This window comes from Tenrec ecaudatus, chromosome 18, assembly GCF_050624435.1.
Source record: "Tenrec ecaudatus isolate mTenEca1 chromosome 18, mTenEca1.hap1, whole genome shotgun sequence".
NCBI lineage: Eukaryota > Metazoa > Chordata > Mammalia > Afrosoricida > Tenrecidae > Tenrec > Tenrec ecaudatus.
The window spans coordinates 48,937,659-48,957,120 of NC_134547.1; the positions used below are offsets into that span (position 1 = coordinate 48,937,659).

General features: G+C 51.0%; 2 protein-coding genes across 2 annotated transcripts in view; one reads left to right on the forward strand and one right to left on the reverse strand.

Moving 5' to 3' along the window:
* The window catches only part of CFAP263 (cilia and flagella associated protein 263), a 31,599-nt gene extending 31,480 nt beyond the window's left edge, over positions 1–119 (forward strand). The window contains exon 9 of the mRNA XM_075536708.1: positions 33–119. Coding sequence (XP_075392823.1) covers positions 33–119 — 87 coding nt within the window. The remainder of the gene's footprint in view (positions 1–32) is intronic.
* Positions 120–326: 207 nt separating this feature from the next.
* Positions 327–17,909, reverse strand: PRSS54 (serine protease 54). Its single transcript, XM_075537625.1, is given in 6 exon segments — positions 327–1,117; positions 7,858–7,989; positions 8,633–8,891; positions 15,993–16,164; positions 17,824–17,872; positions 17,874–17,909. Coding segments are annotated over 6 exon segments (1,176 nt in total). The 3' UTR covers positions 327–589.
* Between the last annotated feature and the right edge of the window lie 1,553 nt (positions 17,910–19,462).

Sequence of the window (19,462 nt, forward strand, 5' to 3'; positions counted from 1 at the left end):
TCTTCCTTTTTTCTCCCCCCTCTCCCCCGCAGATGTCCTTGAAAGGCTACCGCAAGGCTTGGAATAAAATGAAAGCCACGTGTGAACAGTTGCAGATGATCAGCTCTTCTGGGAAGTAACCAGAGGAAGACCGGGCCCTGGGCCACAACTGCAGCCCCTGCAAAGTGACCTATTAAAGTAATTGGTTCTTTTCGAGTCATGGGGTCCCCTCACTGCTCTCTGGGCTGATTGGTTCCCCCACTTCTCCAGCCAGGCTGCCCATCACCCCCCACGCTGTCCCCCGGGCCACAGCTGCCCATGCAGAGCGTTCACAGGCCGGCCCCGGCGAAACGTCAGTCTGGAAAGAATCACAGGGCACACGCCAATGGTTCGACACTTGTCAGCCCACATTTAGTTCACAAGCACAAACGGAGGCGACTTTCCCGCGTGTGGGATGGGAAAGAAGTGGGGTGGGGTGGCGGGGCAGCCCAGTATGTGCCCGTGGCCACCCAGAGGTGCGACTGTCAAACAGACAAAATTAGGCATCCTCCACACAGCCTGGTGAGGACCTGGCACCTGGCATCCCAAGGTGGGTGGGTCGGGTCCTAGCTTAGGTCCCACTGCAAAGGAGAAGCAGCAGGAGGCAAAGCAACATGGTGCCTCGGGGCCGATGGCAGCCGTTGCGGCCTGAGATGGTGCCCCCTTCCCCTGAACCCCCACCATAGTAGTCATAGTACATCGGCTGAATGGCTAACTCCGAGGTCCGGCCTGCCTCCCTCAGGCCCGGTGGACGAAAGTAGAGATTGTTTCTAGAGTGTTTTCCTGGCAGAAAATGACTAGCATGCCAGCCTGGTTTATGGTGGTGCACGTGAAACCTCCCAGGGTGGACAGCATGTGTCCTCTGTAGCTTGATGTTCTTCAGATCCATGGAGGGCAGGGCCAGCTTCTCCCAGTGCTGGAGGGAATTGAGGCTGGGGCCGACCCTGTCAGACTCCTCCAAGATCCAGTCGCTGTAGTGTTCTACCCTGGTGTATACAAACGGGCCCGTGCATTGCTCACCGCCTTCATTGAGGACCCCTCTGAGGACCCACAGGTCCTGTTGCAGCAGCTCGCAGATCACTGGGTTTCCTGGGTCCCCCTGTGACAAAGGACAGAAGGCTTCAGGTCTTAGAAACACTGGCTGCTGCTGCTGCTTTAAAAAAAAAAATAGATCCTTGTGCTGCTGGGTACACAAGGAAAATAATGGGGAAGCAAATTTGGCAAGATAGCCTGGTACCATTAGACATGTCTAACCTGGATTCTCCCCGGGGAATGGGCGCTGTGGGTTAGGCGATGAGCTGCTAACTTTAAGGTCGGCAGTTCAAGCCTATGGGCCGTTCTTCGGGAGGAAGATGAGCCTGGCTGCTCCCGAAGAGAGTGACAGGTTGGACCCCTTATGTTGAGCTGTGATGGCATGGGAATTGACCCCCGTGGCAGTGAGTTTGGTTTTTGGTTATTTTAAATCAAGGAATAGGCAACAGCCCCTACAAGTTCCAATAGCACGGCCTTTTCCTTTTTATTCACGTTATGTATGGATCTCTGCAGTTTGCATTTCATTTCCTCACTTCCTTCCTTCCAAAACCTTCACTGGGTCCTTCCTCCTCCTTCGATTCCTCCCTCCCCAGAGTGAGGCTACTGGATCTGCCCTTTCCAGCCTGGGATGACGGCCCCCTCCCTTCTGGTCTCTACCTGGGCCCAGCCTTAGAAGAAGCTGCTCCCTCCCACGCCCAGACCTGTGGCATCAGAGCCAAGCTTCTGGGCAGATCCACAGCTTGCCACCTGTTACTCCACCTGCTTGCCGGCCTTGGCCCTGCTCCTGGCCTCCCAGCTCCCTGGAATTCTCCCTGACAGTGAGTGGGCCGAAGCGTAGCTTAGGAGACTCTGTGACCCCGGGCTGGCTAGAGTGGGGGTAAACCTATTACTGTAGAGTTGATTCCAACTCCTCTCCCCCCACTGTGGAACTGCCCCCAGGGTTGACAAGACTATAACCTTCCCAGAAGCAGACTGCCGCATCTTGCTCAAGAGTGGGTGGGTCGGTGGGTTCAGACTTAACCCCTGCACTACCAGGGCTCCCCCTTAGTGGAGGTACAAACCATTGCTGCCCACACGCACATTCAGAGCACTGCGCACCTACGGAACATCCCCCCCCCCCAAAGGTTCCTAACGCCAAACACACTGCCCCCGAGTCCCTTCCGACCCAGATCGACTCTGCTAGCCAGTGCAGAACTGCCCCTGTGGGTTTCTAAGACTCTTTCTCTTTATGGGAACAGAAAGCCTCATCATTCTCCCTAGTGGCACGGGGGGCTGCTAACTGCAAATTCAGCGATTCAAAACCACCAGCCACTCTGCAGAAGATGAGGCTTTCTATTCCCATCGAGATTGACAGTCTGAGAAGCCCACAGGGGCAGCTCTTCCCTGTCCTAGATGGTCACTATGAGTCAGCATCATCTTGATGGAAGAGAGGGGTTTTTTTTATATTAAAAGAACATTTTGTTGGAGGCTCTTATAGCTCTTATAACAATCCAGACATCAATTGTATCAAGCATATTTGTACATATGTTGCCATCATTATTTTCTAAACACTTACTTTCTATTGAGCCCTTGGTATCAGCTCCTCTTTTTTTACTTCCCTCCCCCCTATCCCCCCACCCTCATGACCCCTTGATACATTGTAAATTATTATTATCATTTGCATATCTTATACCCACTGCTGTCTCCCTTCCCCCATTGTTTCTGTTGTTCATCCCCCTGGAAGGGGGTGCCCCCCTCACCTTTTAATTTTTTATTTCTTGAGTTCATCTTCAAACTGCTAATCGGCCAAGGATTCGGAACACAAACCACTTGAACCACCCAGAGACCTTTGCACACACGAGACCCAGTTACAGAGAGTGTCCCTTCCAGACGGCCCACGGAAAGGACCTTTGTCTCCAGTGCAGCTTGCTGGCTGGAAGAGCTTCACCACCCTATGTAGCTCCCGCCTGTTTGGACAGGGGCCCAGAGGGAGTGCAGAGGCAGCAGAAACAGCCAAGAGTGGCCGCCTTGGCCCCTGCCTGTGCTAAGGCCTGGGCCTCCGGTCTTTCTGCAGTTCCCTCTTTCTGAGGAAGGCAGATGGGGTTGGAGGGTAGCAGTCCTGCAGAGCATGGAAGCAGGGAGGCACAGCTGCAGCAATGCCTGGTGATCCCACAGAAGCTGGGCGGATCACCCCGGAAGCAAGTAAGCACAGGCTTCCTTGTGTCTAATAATCTGCCGCGAACAGTTACGTGTTTTGGTTTTTCCCTAAGTTTTTTTTTTTTTTTGGGTGAACAAAACACTTGCCACAATTCCAAAAAGACAGGTAAAACTATTCGCTACAGGTTGGTAAGGAAGCACAAGTAAGCCCGGGCTATGTTGACAGCGCTCTGTCCCACCCCTGGGGACTGTGTGCTTTGAAAAGAGGCCTTTAAGGTGCTGCGGGGCTGGGAGAGAGACGGCTGCCTGCCAGACCTGGCTGCAGATTCTCTGACGTGGGGGTGGGGGAATGCACATTGGTTCACTGCAGTCTAGTAAGCACAAATAAGGCCATGCTTACCTTGCTGGTTGGGGCATCTGGCACTGCTCAGACGGCCAAGGCCAAGGCCGTGGCATCTGCACCGAGCGTTAGATGTTGGAGGATGCTATCTTGAGCCTTTCAGCTGCGCATCCTGTCCTAGTCTCCCCCTTGCTGCCCAGCAGCGGCAGCAGCAGCGGCAGCAGAGTGAGGAGACTTGGTGCGGGAGATCTGGCTGGCTAGCCTTGCGGGGCAGGGCTAGCAGTTAGGTGCTGGACTCTTAGGAAAGGTGACCGCGGAAGGTCACAGCCTCCAAACCCTGCGCCACTCTGCGCAGAAAGGTTGTCATGAGCCAGCACCCCGTTGGCAAGCGCCAGGGTTTTTTTTTTTTTTTTTTTTTTTTTATGATGTTCTGGTGAAGCAGGCTCCTTCTTGCGCAGAGAAAGAAGCTCTCTGGCCAGAATGGTGTGGCGCCGTCACCAGTCCCAGCCCCACCTTGTTTTAAAATGTGCCCTTATAACTTGGAGGAGGGGGGTGGTAATGAAATTTAGAACAAACAGATTAATGAATGGCTGTGTGGGGGACATCCTGGCTATTGCACAGTTTTGCAATTTGTACCCCCCCCCCCCCGCCCCAACCGGAGGAAGAACACTGCTTTGGCACTTCTCATGCGGGCCCTCATGGGGCTGAGGCTTCCAAGTGCAATCAGCCAGAGACACAAAAGGTACCAGGTGGCAGCTCCCAAGGGAGGGGAGCTCTCATGACATCATCTTTTCCCTTTAGACGTGGCAAAATCCCTAACAGTTGTTTTGGTGGGGGGGTAGGGGGAGGTGTTCAGAGTGGCTCTACCTTTGATGATTTCTGGACAGACGCACTAGGCCAGCGGTTCTCAACCTATGGGTCATGACCCTTTTGGGGGGGTCGAACAACCCTTTCACGGGGGTTGCCCAATTCATAACAGCAGCAAAATGACAGTGATGAAGTAGCAACGAAAATAATGTTATGGTTGGGGGTGGGTCACCACCACATGAGGAACTGTATGAAAGGGTTGAGGCGTTAGGAAGATTAAGAACCACTGCACCAGGCAGATAGTGAGTTTGCTGGCTTTGAGGACCCCTGGGGAGCTGGACACAACTCTGCACCTCTGACAGAGGAGAATTCTGGGTAAAGAGGTCACCGTGCTTTCATCTGAGGCGGTTCTCAAGCACAACTGTTCAAAAGCTGAGAAACAGCTACAGGGGCACAGTGGCTACAAACCCATCTGAACTTTGCAGGGAGATTTTTAAAAGGCTGTCGTTTAGACGTTAGAGCACAGGTTCCCAAACTTAGTTGGCCTACTGCCCCCTTCTCAGAAAAATTACTAGCACCCCCTGGCAATTAAGAGCGTATGCACTATAGCTGGTAATCCAAGATAAAGTAGAGGTATCTGCTTCTGCAGCCTGCCCCTCTGGATCGGTGCAGAGCCCCCCCATCAGGGTGTGGTAGCCCCACTTTAGGAAACACTGATGAGTATATAAACACCTTATTCAGCTGAGCCTAAGATACACTTAAAATTTTAAAGCATCTTTGAAATTGGAATGTGTCTTTTCATGAGCTATCGAGTTCTTAAGTGGCAGCATTTCTTTCTGTCTGGAGAATCTCTAAAATGACAGTTGATCCCACAATTGACGTGGGCACCTTAGAGCTGATGAAATTTAGTTATCATGCTGAGGGAATGGTTGATGTCACAATTTGATTGAATGGCCACATCTACTGAATTTAACTAGTCTGACTCAAGGAGCCCAGGAGTACAGTGGCTGCAATCAGAAAACTTGCTGGTTTGACCCCACCAGCGGCTCCAGGGAGAAAGATGTGGATCCGGGCGTCCGTCCAGGGAACCCGAGGCGGCAGCTCTACCCTGTCCTACAGTGGTGAGATGACCTGAAATGGTCTCACTGACAACAGGCTTTGTCTGATTTGAGAAGCTGTTGAGACGCTGGACCAGGTAGGGGTCCAGGCCCCTACTCGAGTGAATGTTGGAGGAACTTCAGAAGGGTTGACTCAGGAGAGGCAGCACTCCATGGTTGAGGGATGAAATGACTTTTTCATAAAAATTATCGACACCTTTTCCCTCCCTTGAAAATACCATGCCCTTCTAGATCCTCAGTAGTTCTGAAGGTTAGTTAAAGGGCAAGAGATTAGCTTCTATTGTCAAAATATTGAATGATGTAGGAAGCATCAACAAAAGATGGAAAGAATATACAGAGTCACTGTCCCCCAAAGAACTAGGAGACATGCCATCAAAAAACAAGGCTCCAGGAATGGATGGAATGCCAAGCAAATGTTTCAACAAGCTGATGAAGCACTGGAAGCACTCACTAGCTATGCCAGGACATTTGGGAGACAGCTACTTGGCCAACTGACTGGAAGAGATCCATAGTTGCACCCATTCCAAAGAAAGGTGACCTAAAAGAATGCTCAAATTATAGAACAATATCATTGATAGCACATGCAAATAAACATTTTCAGAAGCTCATCCAATAATGGTTGCAGTAGCTCACTGACAGGGAGTGGCCAGAGTTTCCCGCTGGATTCACAAGAGGATGTGGAACCAGTACTACCGTTTGCTGATGGCTCGGTGCAGAGAATACCGGAAAGGTGTTTACTTGTGCTTGACTATTCAAAGGCATTCGACTGTGTAGATCATAACAAACTATGGATAACCTTGAGAAGAATGGGAATTTCGGAATACTTCATTGTGCTCATGCAGAACTTGTACATGGATCAAGAGGCAGTTGTGGGGACAGAACAAAGGACTACTGCAAGTCTTAAAATCAAGAAAGGGGTGTGTCAGGGTTGTATCCTCTCACCATACTCATTCAATCTGTATGTTCAGCAAATTGTCAGCGAGGGTGGATTAGATGCAGAAGAGTATGGGTTGGAAGAAGACTCATTAAGTGAGGACTTGAAGCACTTGCTGATGAAGATCAAGGATGGCAGCCTTCAGTATGAATTACAACTCAAAGAAGATCAAAATCTTCACAACTGGACCAATAGGTACCATCATGATCAATGGAGAAAAGATTGAAGTTGTCTTGGATTGCATCTTGCTTGGATCCACAATCAATGCTCATGGAAGCCGCAGTCAAGACATCGAAAGATGCATTGATGTATTGGGTAAAAATCTGCTGCATAAGGTCTCTTACAGGTGTTGAAAAGCAAGGATATTACTTTGAGGACTATGGGTGCGCCTGACTCAGTCATGGTGTTTTCAATTGCATGTGAAAGTTGGACATTGAAGAAGGAAGCCTGAAGAATATTCGGTGCATTTGAATTGTGGTGCTAGCAGAGAGTATTGAAAGTACCATGGATTGCCAAAAGGACACACAAATCTATCTTGGAACAAGTATGGCCAGAGTGCTCCCTTGGAGGCAAGGATGGCAAGACTTCATCTCTATGTCCTTTGGCCAGGTTATCAGGAGACCAGCCCTGCAGCGGGACATCATGTTTGGTAAAGCAGAGGGGCAGCTTGCCAAAGGGAGGCCCTCAAGGAGATGCCCGACACAGTGGCTGCTAATGGGGCTCAGGCACAGGAACCCGTGTAAGGGTAGTGCAGGAACGGGCAGCTTCGTTCTGTTGCGAAGAGGGTCACTATGGGTCAGAGCCAGCGTGACGGCACCTTCCAACCACAAGCTGACGAGCATCTTAGAGAGACACTTTTAGAGTAGAAGAATGAAGCGATGCTTAGAAACGCACTAGACTTTTCCCCAGTCTCTTTTCTAACATCTATCAACTATGTGACCTGGCAAGCCATACGTTCTCCAGGTACAGACGCAAGAGGCTTAGACTAAGGCTTCGTGCATATTTTATGCATTTTTCTTCAGCTAGCAAGATAGCCACATCTGTCTCACTGGCTTCCTAACTCGAATAACCCCTAGTAACTGACAAGCCTCAGCCTGGGTGGGGGGGTGGTAATCCAGGTTCAATGTGGTGACCCCCCCCCACATGGTAGTCTTGCTCAAAGCATTCTGTCTGTGTGGCTAGGGCTCACACGTCCATATATGTAGCTAGCTTTAAAATACCGATGACTTAGCCTTGCTGAACCACATCACACTGAAAATGGCGACTAGTTAGTCCTTTCAGTAGAGTTTTATTGAGCACTTGCTAACTGCCAAGCCCTACTCACCCCCCCCCCACCAGAGACCAAGGGGAGTCCCACAGGGTGGTCTCTACCTTCAGGGCGCTCACGGCCAGCCAGGGAGAGTCCCAGGGCTCACGCTGCAGTGCCCAAAGCGCACACCCTGCCTTTCCCTTCTCCTCCATCACATCCTTACCAAGCAGATGTTCTCCACTTTCTCCTCTTTGTGAGTGCAGCAGGCTGTTTCTGGAAGCTGGCTTAGGGGGCACGATTTCACGCTTTTCACAGCCATTTTCCTCAGCACACTCATCGTCATGTGCTCTCCTGTCTGGACCAGGCAAAGGAGAGTTTAGGAATGGTTCCCAAGAAGACACGCAATGTCCCCCCAGCTGCCAAGTAGGAAATGCCCTTTCCTCATAGAAACCCGAACCTATGAGTTCCTACTGGAAACCACCTTTGCTGTGGACTTGAATAGGAAAACAGACAGAGGACCAACTTCTTCTGCCTCCACACCTACCAATTTCCGCCCCCGGCCCCAAATTAACAAACAAGCGAAAACTAAACACATACACACACACGCACGCACACGCGCGCGCACACACACACACAGACAGACACAGACACACACACCCCCTCAAAAAATAAAGATGGCTTAGATGAGAGAACAAGCCACCCCTGTTCAGTGAATAATGCCCCCTCACTCCTCCATGACCTGGCATTCGGCCCTGGCTGTCCTCTGCCTGTGAACTTCCAGTTTCAGTAAACAGCTAGAGGGGAAAGGGTCCAAGGTAAGAATGGCCACAGATAGGTCAAGCACTGGGCGTCTTCAACGAAAAACCAAACGGGAAAGGGCTCCAGCCCAACTCTCGCCCCTCCCCTGAGCCGAATGACTAAGAGAGACCCTACAACTGCTCCTCTGGGTCACCCCACTGCTAGCACACACACAGCTTCCTCTAGGAGAAGGCATTAACTGCAGAGGTGGGGTTCCATCCTGCCACCCAGCAGGTCCGAAAGGTTGGTGGGTTATGCAGCCTCCTGCTGAGGAAGCAGATGGGCTGGACCAGGTCGTTGAACTGCATCGGCGAGTCTGTCTTCAGGAGGGCTATGTTGTTTCTCATGGAGTGGTTATTAAAGGCCTCATGGAGGATAATGGTATTGACTGGATACTCTGTGTGGCCTCTCTTTCTGGCGTCCATGTTAGCTATACCAACTAGAACGACCACGTTCTTCCTGGAAAGAGAGCAAGCAAAGCTTGAGAAACCAAGGCAGAGAGGGGGCTTCCTACCTCCCTGTTGTCACAGCGACTAGTCCTTGGCCTGGAAGGCTTTTCCAACTCTTCCCTGGTTTGTACTCACCCTTTCAGACCCAGCCTCCAGGAAATCCCTGAAGCCCAGGTATGTGCCCTTCTTGTGAGCCCTTAGACATCGTGAGGAGTCTTCTGTCTTATTACCATTTGCTACACGGCCCAAAGAGAATCTGTTAACACGTCCCTGTTGACCCTCAGCGCCCCCAACCCCCCACCTAAGTGTTGAACTTTTTCTTGTGAATCATGGGAATGCTTGCAGCTAAGACCGTCTGTTTTGTATCCAACAGTGTGGACCGGTTTGTTTCAGCTCACCGCTGCTGTCCCCTCAGTCGATCATTGCACATCTCACTTCCTCCCTGGGGTTCCTGTTTCCATCCCTCCTTCCAAAGCTATACTTTGTCCTTGGGTAAATGCTGCCCTTTGAATCTTGAATCTGGGTTAGAGTTCGGTTCTTGACCTGAAGGGTGACTGGAGCCTCATAGTCTTGGCAGTTCCACCAGTCTCTGTCCATCCAGTAAGCCTGGTCTCTTTTAGGATCATGAATTTTGTCCCACATTTCCTCCCATTCTCTCCAGGACCTTCTAATGTGATGCTTCAGTTTGGTTGTTTTGTTTGGGTTTGGTGTTTCCTTGGTCGTGATCATACTAAATATGTACTCTTAAAAAAATGTACTCCTGACTCTTGCCTTTGGCATCTAATACTTCAACATCAGCATTTTCCCATCTCTCTAGCCTGTGGAAATTCACTGCAGAGAAATGCACATTTTGCTAACGATGGAGCTCAGTTGAGTGCTTTCCTCGGGTGCTCTGAGAAACCACCCAGCGAGTCTGGAGGAGACACAAAAGCAGGCATCGGAAAACGCGGAGACGCTGGGAAACCCACCCTGGCACTCAGAAGCAGGGCTGCCTGGGGTGTGAAGGCCAGCAGGAGGCAGGGCGTCAGAGAGGGTGCAGCAAAGGGCCAGCAGGCACGTTGCTCAGCCAAGAAGCGAGAGGGACAGCAAGAAACCCAGCCCAGGGATGAAGGCTCAAGGGGAAGTCACACAAAGCCGGGGTGAGACTACAGAAACCAATCAGGCACATGGAGAGAAGTGGCCAGAATCAGATGGAAAGGAGCAAATATTGTTCAAAGGTAGGAGAGAACACCCCCTCCCCAAATGGCACATGACTGTTAAAAAAGAACCAACATAGCACCCAGGCTGTACATGAAATAATACAGCAGGATGGATATATATCTGTATCTTTTTAAAGCGAGAATGTATAAAAACCTCAGACTCCACAGACACCACGTCGAGCTTTCCAGACCCGCTATGAGACTTAGCTCTGGGGTTTGGAAGAGTACTCCCTGTTTTCAGGAATAAAAATGACAGTGATCAGCACCAAGACACATCCTAGTCAAGTTCCCTGCAGCGAGCGGGTGAGTCGCCACATGAGGACACTTAAGGAGCGTTAATTAAAACGGGCTCTTCACAAAGGTCTGGGCAGAAGGTAGAAAAGCCACAAGCAGATGCAGCACCTTGGGACTAACAACAGCCTGGTGCTGAGGCCGCCTCTGCGGTCCAGGCGAAGACGGGGAAGGGTTTGATGGAGCTGTGTAGAGAGCCAGTTAGCTGGAGAAGGAACCCGTCCACAGTATGCCTGCAGAGAGTCAGATACCTGGCCCCTCCTCCCTTCCTGCCACTGGTCATAGACTCATTGATGTAACGCACACAGCTCGGTCTCCCAGTACACAGAACAGGGGAGAAAGGGTAGAGTGTGGATCTGAAGGGGCAAATGGAAGCAACCCAGCACAGCAGTGACAAAGAAAGAATCCGTGGGCATCCCAATTAAAAAAAAAAGATGAGGTCATCATGAAGTCATATAATTCATTGTCCAACCCAGGGAACTTGTAAGTGTAAAAGGCACTCTCAAACAGGATTCTGGGGTAGTTGATATAAATCAGTCATCTTCTAGTGCTGGTAGCACTGACTGCTAACCTCAAGCAAGGTTGGTGGTTCTCGCCACCAGCTGTCGATGGAGTAAGATGCGGCAATCTGTTCACAACTCAACCAATAAATAACATCATAATAAATGGGGAACAGATTGGAAGGTGTCAAGGATTTCATCTTGCTTGGATCCACAGTCAACGGTCATAAAATCATGAGTCAAGACATCAGACAACATACTGCATTGGGAAAATCTGCTGCCCAAAGAACAGACAGACTATCTTGGAAGAGGTACAGCTCCTTGGAAGCAAGGAAGGGGAGACTTCGTCTCATGTGCTTTAGACATGTCAACAGGAGAGACTGTTCCCTAGAGAAGGACATCCTGCTTCGTACGGTGAAGGGACAGTGAAAAGGAGGAGGACCTTTGGCGGATGGATTGGCACAGTGGCTGCAAAAGCGGGCTCAAACGTGACAACCATGGTCAGAATGGCACAGGGCAGAGCTGGGTTTCCGTCTGTTTTACAAAGCGTCGCTATGAGTCAGAACCAACTGGCTGACACCCAACATCATCATCTTCTCCCACAAAGATCTGCAGCCTCCAAAATCCTAGGGAGGCTCGTTATGAGCTGGAACAGATTCAAAGGCGGTGGGCTTTTGTCCCTCTTTCTAGTAGGGGAAAATCAATGGTCTCAGCAAAGTGTAATAACCAAAGCCAAGGGGTGATACTATACTGTCCTCAAGAAAAGAAGGTGCGAGCCATGGATTCTACAAGGGGGTACCTCCAAAAAACAGAATTTTCCCCCCAAAAGCTATGTATTTAATTTTTAAAAAAACAAAACAACCTTATCACCTTCAAAGGACTCTCCATTACACTTAATAAATTTGTCAAATCTGCAATTCCATTCTTGTAAATATTTTTCAAACTCATCTGTTTAGATGACTGAAAATATCTCCCTCGTTTTTTCTGCACCTCTTCAAATCGCTCTCCTTTTGTGTCCCTCTGCATTCGCGGGAACAAAATGAAGTTGCATGGAACGAGGTCAGGTAAGTCAGGTGTGTGGGGCAAGAAAGACATGCTGTATTTTGCCAAAACCTGGCGCACTGAGATGGCTATGTGAGCAGGTACATTATGGTGGTGGCAAAGCCAGTCCCCATCTGCCACAAATCAGGCTTTTTTGTTGCACACTGTTATGCTATCTTTTCAGAACCTCTGAAGAGAAAGCTTGATTAACCGCCTGACCTGGTGGAACGAACTCCAAGTGCACTGAGTCAACATTTCCATCTGTTCAGGAAGTTGACGGACATCCAGAATGAGCTTTATCATCAATTGACATTTTGCCCTTTTTGAAATGAGAAACCCACTCGTACACTTGAGTTTGTCCCATGGCGCTGTGCTTGCAAGCTGGGTTCAACATCACAACAGTTTGTGCGGCATTTTCCCCGAGCAGGGAACAAACTTTCACGTTGTTCTCTTAAATCAGCCATCACCAAAAAAACGAGGTTGAAGCGAAATTGCTTTTAGGAAAAAAATTCACTGCAACGAGAGAACCTTCCTAGGTGTCTCCACTGAGTGCACTAACTCAGAGTGAGTTGCTCAATGCTCACCTAGCAGGAGATGCGTACTAAGAAAGCTCCGCCTAGTGGAGCTTTTTTTCCGTTTTGGTTTTGGTAACCCCTCATATACTTAAGTGATCACTCTGATGTAAAACTCACTGCCGTTGAGTCGATGTTGACTCACAGTGACCCGGTAGGTCAGGACAGAACTATGCCTGTCAGTTTCTGAGGCTGTTCCTCTTTACAAGAGCAGAAAGCCGCATGGAGCTAGCGGTGGCTCCTAGCTGCAGACCTTGTGGTTAGCAGCTGCACGCATAACTGCTACGCCACCAGGGCTCTCTCGCTCTGATTGAAGGACAGCATTATACTATTTTTTATTTGAATAGGCAAAACCAGAGCAATACAGTTCTTGAGGGCCCTTTAAGGAATGACATGGAGACAAACTTCACCCGATGCTAGCGTTGAATGAAAACATCCAGCACAGAGGGGATCAGTAAGTGTGGAATCTACTGTAATTTTGGAGTCCAATTAAAAGAAAACTTTTCCCAAGTTATAGATCTGAATGAAAATGTTACAAATCCTGATAATAACCAGATGACATATCAAAGGGTATAAATAAAACAGGAAGCAATGCATACTTCTTCTTTTTTTACCTTTTATAAAACTCTCTCTGCCTTCAAGCTGGTACCCATTCATAGTGACCCCATAGGACTGGGTAGAACTGTCTTGTGGATTTCGAAGACCGTGTCCCTTTACCGGGTAGAAAGCCTCTTCTTTCTCTCACAAAATATCTGGGAGTCTCGAACTGCTGCCCAACTCATAAACTCTACACTACTAGGGCTCACTTGCCTTTCACAACCAGAAGTAAAACAGTATTTACAGATAATATCTGAAGTAACAATGGTGTACAATTATAAACCGGTAGGGATAAGCAGTAAAACTCGGGTAATCTATCAAAATTGGGGGAAAGGAGAGAGAAAAGATGAAATGACCAAGTTCACTTGATGCAATGGATTTATGGATTGTGATAATATCTGTAAGAGCGCCCAATAAAACGATAAATTAAAAAAAAGATGAAGTGACAAGATGGAATTCTGACCTGACCACAGGAGGAGTGGCGAGGCCTGCCCAGAGAGAAAGGCACTTTACACATCTTAGAAGACATTGAAACCCTGGATCGATGGTGAAGCCACTCTGCAGGAGGAAGATGAGGCTGGCTGCTCTCCTCAAGATTTACACCCTCGACGCCCAATTCAGGAAAGAATTCGATGGCCGTGAGTGGGTACACGGAAGCATTTCCTGTTGAATCACAACAGAATATTGCCGGAAGAAGGCGCTCCTTGACCATTGGCCACAATGGTGGACTCCGGGGTACCGAGCAACAGGAAGCTGGCCCTGGACTGGGCAATGCCATGTGGTCACCATGAGTTGATGCAGACACGATGGCCCCTAGCACCACCACCTAAAACTACAAACATGTCCCTCTCCAAGTGTGTTTATTCATATGTCGGGGACTACAAAACAAAGGCCAGACAGGAAAAAGAAAAATACGAGGCATCACAAACTGAAAGCATAACCTCCCATCAAAAAGGTTAAACAGAGTCACGTACTTCACATCGAACAAACTTGATGAATTCAGAGCAAAAGGGAAAAAAAGCATTAGACAAGACAAGTAAAGGCCCTTAAGAATGATAAAACATGCCATCCCTGGTGAAGATCTCACAGTTATAAATCTCTCCTGCGAGTGATGGTGTTCACAAGGGCACAATCTGAGGAGAAAAAGCCAGAAGCCCTTTCATGGAAGAAGTCTCCATTCCATTCTCCGAGCCTACGACAGTTTTATATCTATGATTAGACAGGAAAGACACAGAGAATCCTTTTCCATTTCTTTGTAGGAACTAGCCACATGAACGGTACACATGAGGCCATGAAGGCAGCCTCCGCGTAGCAGAACAGATCACCACGCGGCCTAAACAAGCATCAACAACGTCAGAAAACAAACAAACAAAGCCCCTACCACCCGGAAAAGTAGAAAATGGAAAAACGGAATTTAAAGACAATGGGGATTTTTTTTCCCATCAACTTTTTGAAGCCCCTCCAGGCAGTTTGAAGACTCAAATTCCTGGACCATGAGTGCTCCCTAGTAAACGTTGAGCCTGCTGGACCGGTGGTGAGAGCCCTGTCTCCTAACCATAAGGTTGGTCCTTTGAATCCACCTGCCCCTCTGCAGGAGCAAGAGGTGGCTGTCTAGTCGGTGAGGGCAGCCTTGACAGTCCTAGGGGGCAGCTCGACAACGGCCATAGATTTGGGGTTTTATCTGGTTACGGTTTTATCAGTGCTTGACGGAGAAGGAGGAAGTCTTCCTAAGTCACTTCCTGTCGCCGTGAGTTACCGAGTGGCTCTTAGCTGGTGACAGCCCTAAATGTGCGGACTAGAGCTGATTGGCCAAGGCTGTGACCTTCAGCCGGTCATCAAGTGCCCGCTCGCACCACCCATGGACCCTACTCACAGGGTCTCCCCGTCCCCCCACCCCTGGACTAAGCTATCTCACTGAGCTTCAAGCATGCTTGTATTTCGGGGCTGGAGGATCTCTAAGGCCCCAGGGCAGCCAGTCTTTTAGGAGAGATGATCTGACTGCAGGACAAAGTCGGCTGCAGTGCATTAGGAGATTTCGCACCTATTGAAAAAACCATCACTGCGGTCCAGTCAATGAGACGTCTAAACAACCCTACGGAACCGAGCAGACCTGCTCCCGAGTGGTTCTGAGGCTACAGCTCTTTCCAAGCTCACCTCGCTCCCTCACAGCAGCCGGGGAGCTGGGGCCTCAGCAGCCTTGCGGCTCGAAGCCCAACACTTAGCCCACTGCGGCAATGTGGGCCTCAAGCAGTCAGTTAATGCCTCCACGAGTCTGACACGATTGAAACAAACCAATTCCCCCCCCACACACACACACCAATAAAAGAGAATGGAAGGAGCCCTGGTGGCACAGGGGTTAAAACGCTCAGCTAAACCACCAGCTGCTTCCATCAGAATTGATTCTACACAGCGGTTTCTGCTTTGCCTTTTAAACCTTTACGGCTTTTTGTTTTTAAATTTAATCCTTTGTAAGAGATGGCCAACTTGGGAAACGGGTGGGGCAATTTTACGCTGCCCTAAAGGGTCGTGGTTATGTGTTGGGCTTCTAACCTCAAAGTCAAAACCATCAGCCGCTCGGAGGGAGGAAGATGAGGTTCTCCTGCGCCTGTGAAGAGTTGCAGTCTTGGAAACCCACAGGGGCAGTTCTACCCTGCGCTATAGGTCCCCGAGTCTGACCGACTTGATGGACAGCAGTGAGCTGTGTATAGGGTTGCTTCCAGTCCAGAAATCAACTACACAATGAAAGACGCCTCATCCCGCTTTTCAGCTGTGTGGCCCATCGTCTACACAGCAGAGAAAAATCATAAGGCTGTGCCCCCCTCCCGACCCACCCCCCCTTGGCCACTAGGGATCTCAGGACCCAAGAAGCCACTTTTTCCAGCCTCCCACCCCCAAAGGCAGGGGTACTGGCCTGTGCTGAAAGGTGGACGCGCTGCTGAGGATCCAGAACTCACTAAGGATGCAGCCGAAAGCCAGGTGGGAGTACTGGGAATCCTGTAGGGACACCACCCACGGGAACATCTTGCTGTGGACCACAGTGTCCTCGAGAATGTCCGAGAGTAAGCTTTTCTGGATGCCGCACTCTGCAGAGGGAACGTGGGCCTTGCTGCCCGCTCAGCAGTTGCCTGCCTGAGGCCGCCGCCACCACCAAGCCAGACCTCAAGACAGCCCCTCCTCCTGCCCTGTCAGCCCGGTGGCTTTCCTTCTACCACCCCAATCCTTGTCCTGGTGGATCTTCCCCATCCCCCCCACCCCTAGGATCTTGGTGGTATCTCTGAGACCACCGTGTCAGAGCACGGGTGAGAACCCCTAGCCATGGCACCCTTGGGAGTCAGCCCCTGGGGGCGGGAGTGCCATGGTTAATGCATTGAGCTGCTAAGCTGAAAGGACAGAGGATCGAGTCCAGCGGAGACAGCTCCACAGGCCTGGCGATCTGCTTCCCCAGAAGCAGTCATGGGACCCTATGGCACACGGTCCCACTCTGAGACATGAGCAGTTCACTCCAATGGCAACTGGGGGGGGGAGCACCTAGGTGCTAGACAGATATGAAATCTTCCATGTTCTTGAGCACTTCTCCAAGTGTCGCCCAGAGACCTCAGAGACCTCTGAGGGTCCCCAGGACCCCTTCCTTCTGGGACCTACTACTACACATAGTTTAAATATCTTTCCCTAAGAAAGTATTGACTCTTTTCCACTCCCCATTCTCTTGCAAGTGAGCGTAGGGTGGAATGTCCCAGAGGCCACCAACAGCCCTGAGCAATTGTGTATCCCTACATTTTAAAGGCCTCTGCTTTTGTGTCCACACGTGGCCCATGTGGAAGGTACAATAGCCACGGCCCTTTACCGTTATGTGAGGGCCAGAGAGGCGTCCGCCATGTTAAAGCCTCGTGTCAACCAAACATCTTGTGCTTGGGGACTTCGCCCCAACACGGACAGAGCTGACTGTTGACGAGATGATATCCACAAGGCCGTGCATTGCCGCAGAACCATCCAAGAACAGGTGGGCTACGCTCAGCCTGAGTCGCTCTTAGGATGTTGGTGAGCTGTGGTGTGCGAGAGGCAGGGACTGTCCTTCTGAACCCAGCAGGGACCTAAGCCTGGGTGGTGACTTAACTTTTTCAGTTTCAATCCGCTCGCTCACTGGACCTCCCCAAACCCTTGGGAGGCCGGGATGTACGAGGAAACCCAACGGAGAGTGGAAAGTTGGCCCTGCGTCCCTTGGCTGTCACTTTTTTAAGAAGGAGAGAGGGCCCGGGCCCTCTGTGTGGATTTCTGGGCAAGCTCTGGGCTCACTGGGGCTGCAAGGGGGGCATTGAAGAGGAGACGTCTGAGGCTAGGTGGAGTGTTCCCCCACTAGGTGGGGGTTCTCTGTGTCTCCCATCTAACCCCCAATCAGTGGACAAAGCCAGCTTTGGTGGCTGTGACAGCACCTGGGACCAGGCCACAAGAAGGGCCAGGCAGCGCTGTGAGCAGGGAGGGATGCCTTTTCTGCCTATGGCCCTCTCCACACTCCCCTGAAGACACCCCTTTCACGAGGCTCCTGAGGCCACCAAGGCCTACATCCACACCCCACACGTCTGCCTGCTCCCACCACCCTGCGGGCTGCACGGAGCAGAGAGCTGTGCAACATTCCTCCAGCGTCCCTCTCTGTGCAGTCAGGACAAGTTCATGCCCCGGATGATCCCCCCACTCAGCCAGGTGACACGTTCAACCAAAGCCATCCCGGGAGAAGCCCCACTCACTGGCCGAAGAGTGGGAGACACACAGCAGTAACAAGAGCATCCCTGTCATCTCTGCCATCCCCCAAACGGACTGCAGCCGACACCATGGGCAGCTGTGAAGAAGACAAAAGCCAACAGCTCCATGATCTTCCCAAACGTACAGGGCCGCCCCACTCCCCCAATCCCGCCCCCCCCACCTTCCCTCCCACTGCCGAGGCTCCCGGATGTGGAAACGACCTGTCACATCCCTGTTGTGTGGTTCTGTGCAGCAGAGAGCCAGGGACCGGCTGTCCAAGTCCCGTCTTCAGTTCTTGCTTCGTTGGACAGACCCAAGGAGAGAAGGCAGCTGGTGTGGTCCCTTATCTCTTCAATCGAGCCTGCGCCCCCGGGCTTTCCTAGAGAGCTGGGTTTCTGAAAAGGGTTGTGTTTTGATTCGTGGACTTCGACCTTAATTCTGTAGCCATGAAACACTGCTAAAAACACAAACAAACATAAGCGGTTCATGGCTCTGCTGAGGGAGTCACGCCAGCGTACCAAAGGTCTGCAACCTGCTGGTTTAAGTCATGCCACGGCGACAGCTCAGCATGCGGCTCAGGTCGCCCATACAGTCATCCCAGGAGGCACACGTGACCGTGAGCCCCATTTTACAGATTCCGAAACGGATGCCCACGGACGTGGGGCAGCTTGCCAAGATCACGCAGCTAGTGGGATTCTAACTCAGGTCTGCCTGCATCCAAAGCCCCGGAGGGTCTCCCTAGCTGCCAGACCCCCCAGGGGCCTCCAGCAATGCTAATAGCCCGAGGAGCCCCCGGGCCCAGCCCTCCCTCACCATGTTCCACTCATGACCCCGGGTGTTTCTGGTCCTCAGGGTGGTGCTCAGAGTGCCTCCGTGAATTGCTTGCTCCTGCTACAGGAGAAACGAGCTCCCTGCGGCCTGCAAAGCAGAGCTCAACACAGGGATTTCTTCTCCGCCTTGTGAAGAATGTTCCATTGTGGCATCACGGTTACCATGGCGCCACTAAGCAAACGTCCCGACATAAGGATTTAGGAGGAGCTGGGAAGAAAGCCTGCTTGTTACCTAACCTCGGCCACTGTCCCCAAAATCCTGGCTCTGCCCACGTCTGCGGGATTGAGAAGACCGCTCTTTTGCTGAGTCACAAAACCCTTCCCGGTGGTGGCCATGGCCCGCCTGCCTCCGGCAGCACCCACAGCGCAAATGCCAAGTGTCTCCCGGAGTTTGTCAGACAGGACGGAGGACGCCCACGCCTCGGGTGGGTTTGAAGTCTGCAGGCGCTGTGGGCACCTCCCATCAGGTTTATTTGAGACTCATTCAGCCCTGTGTCCTTTCAGCCTCTGCTGAGGACCCAAGGAAAACTACCAGACCACCGGCTCTGCCAAACCCAAGGGCCAGACAGGGCCTGCACCCAGCCGCGTGGACCAGCTTGGACTTGAGCACTGATGCAGGACTCCGGAAGGGGGTTGACCACTTGGCGGTAAGCTGCAGCTCTGTGAGAACCCAGGAGGCTGTAAGGTTCTCGTGGGTCATAGGTTCTGAAGATAGGTTTGTTGGACAGGCAGGTGGAAGATAGGGTGGATGGGTAAAAAGCAAAACCATCAGCTGCTGTCAAGTCTGTTCCAGCTCATGGGGTCCCTCTCGGTT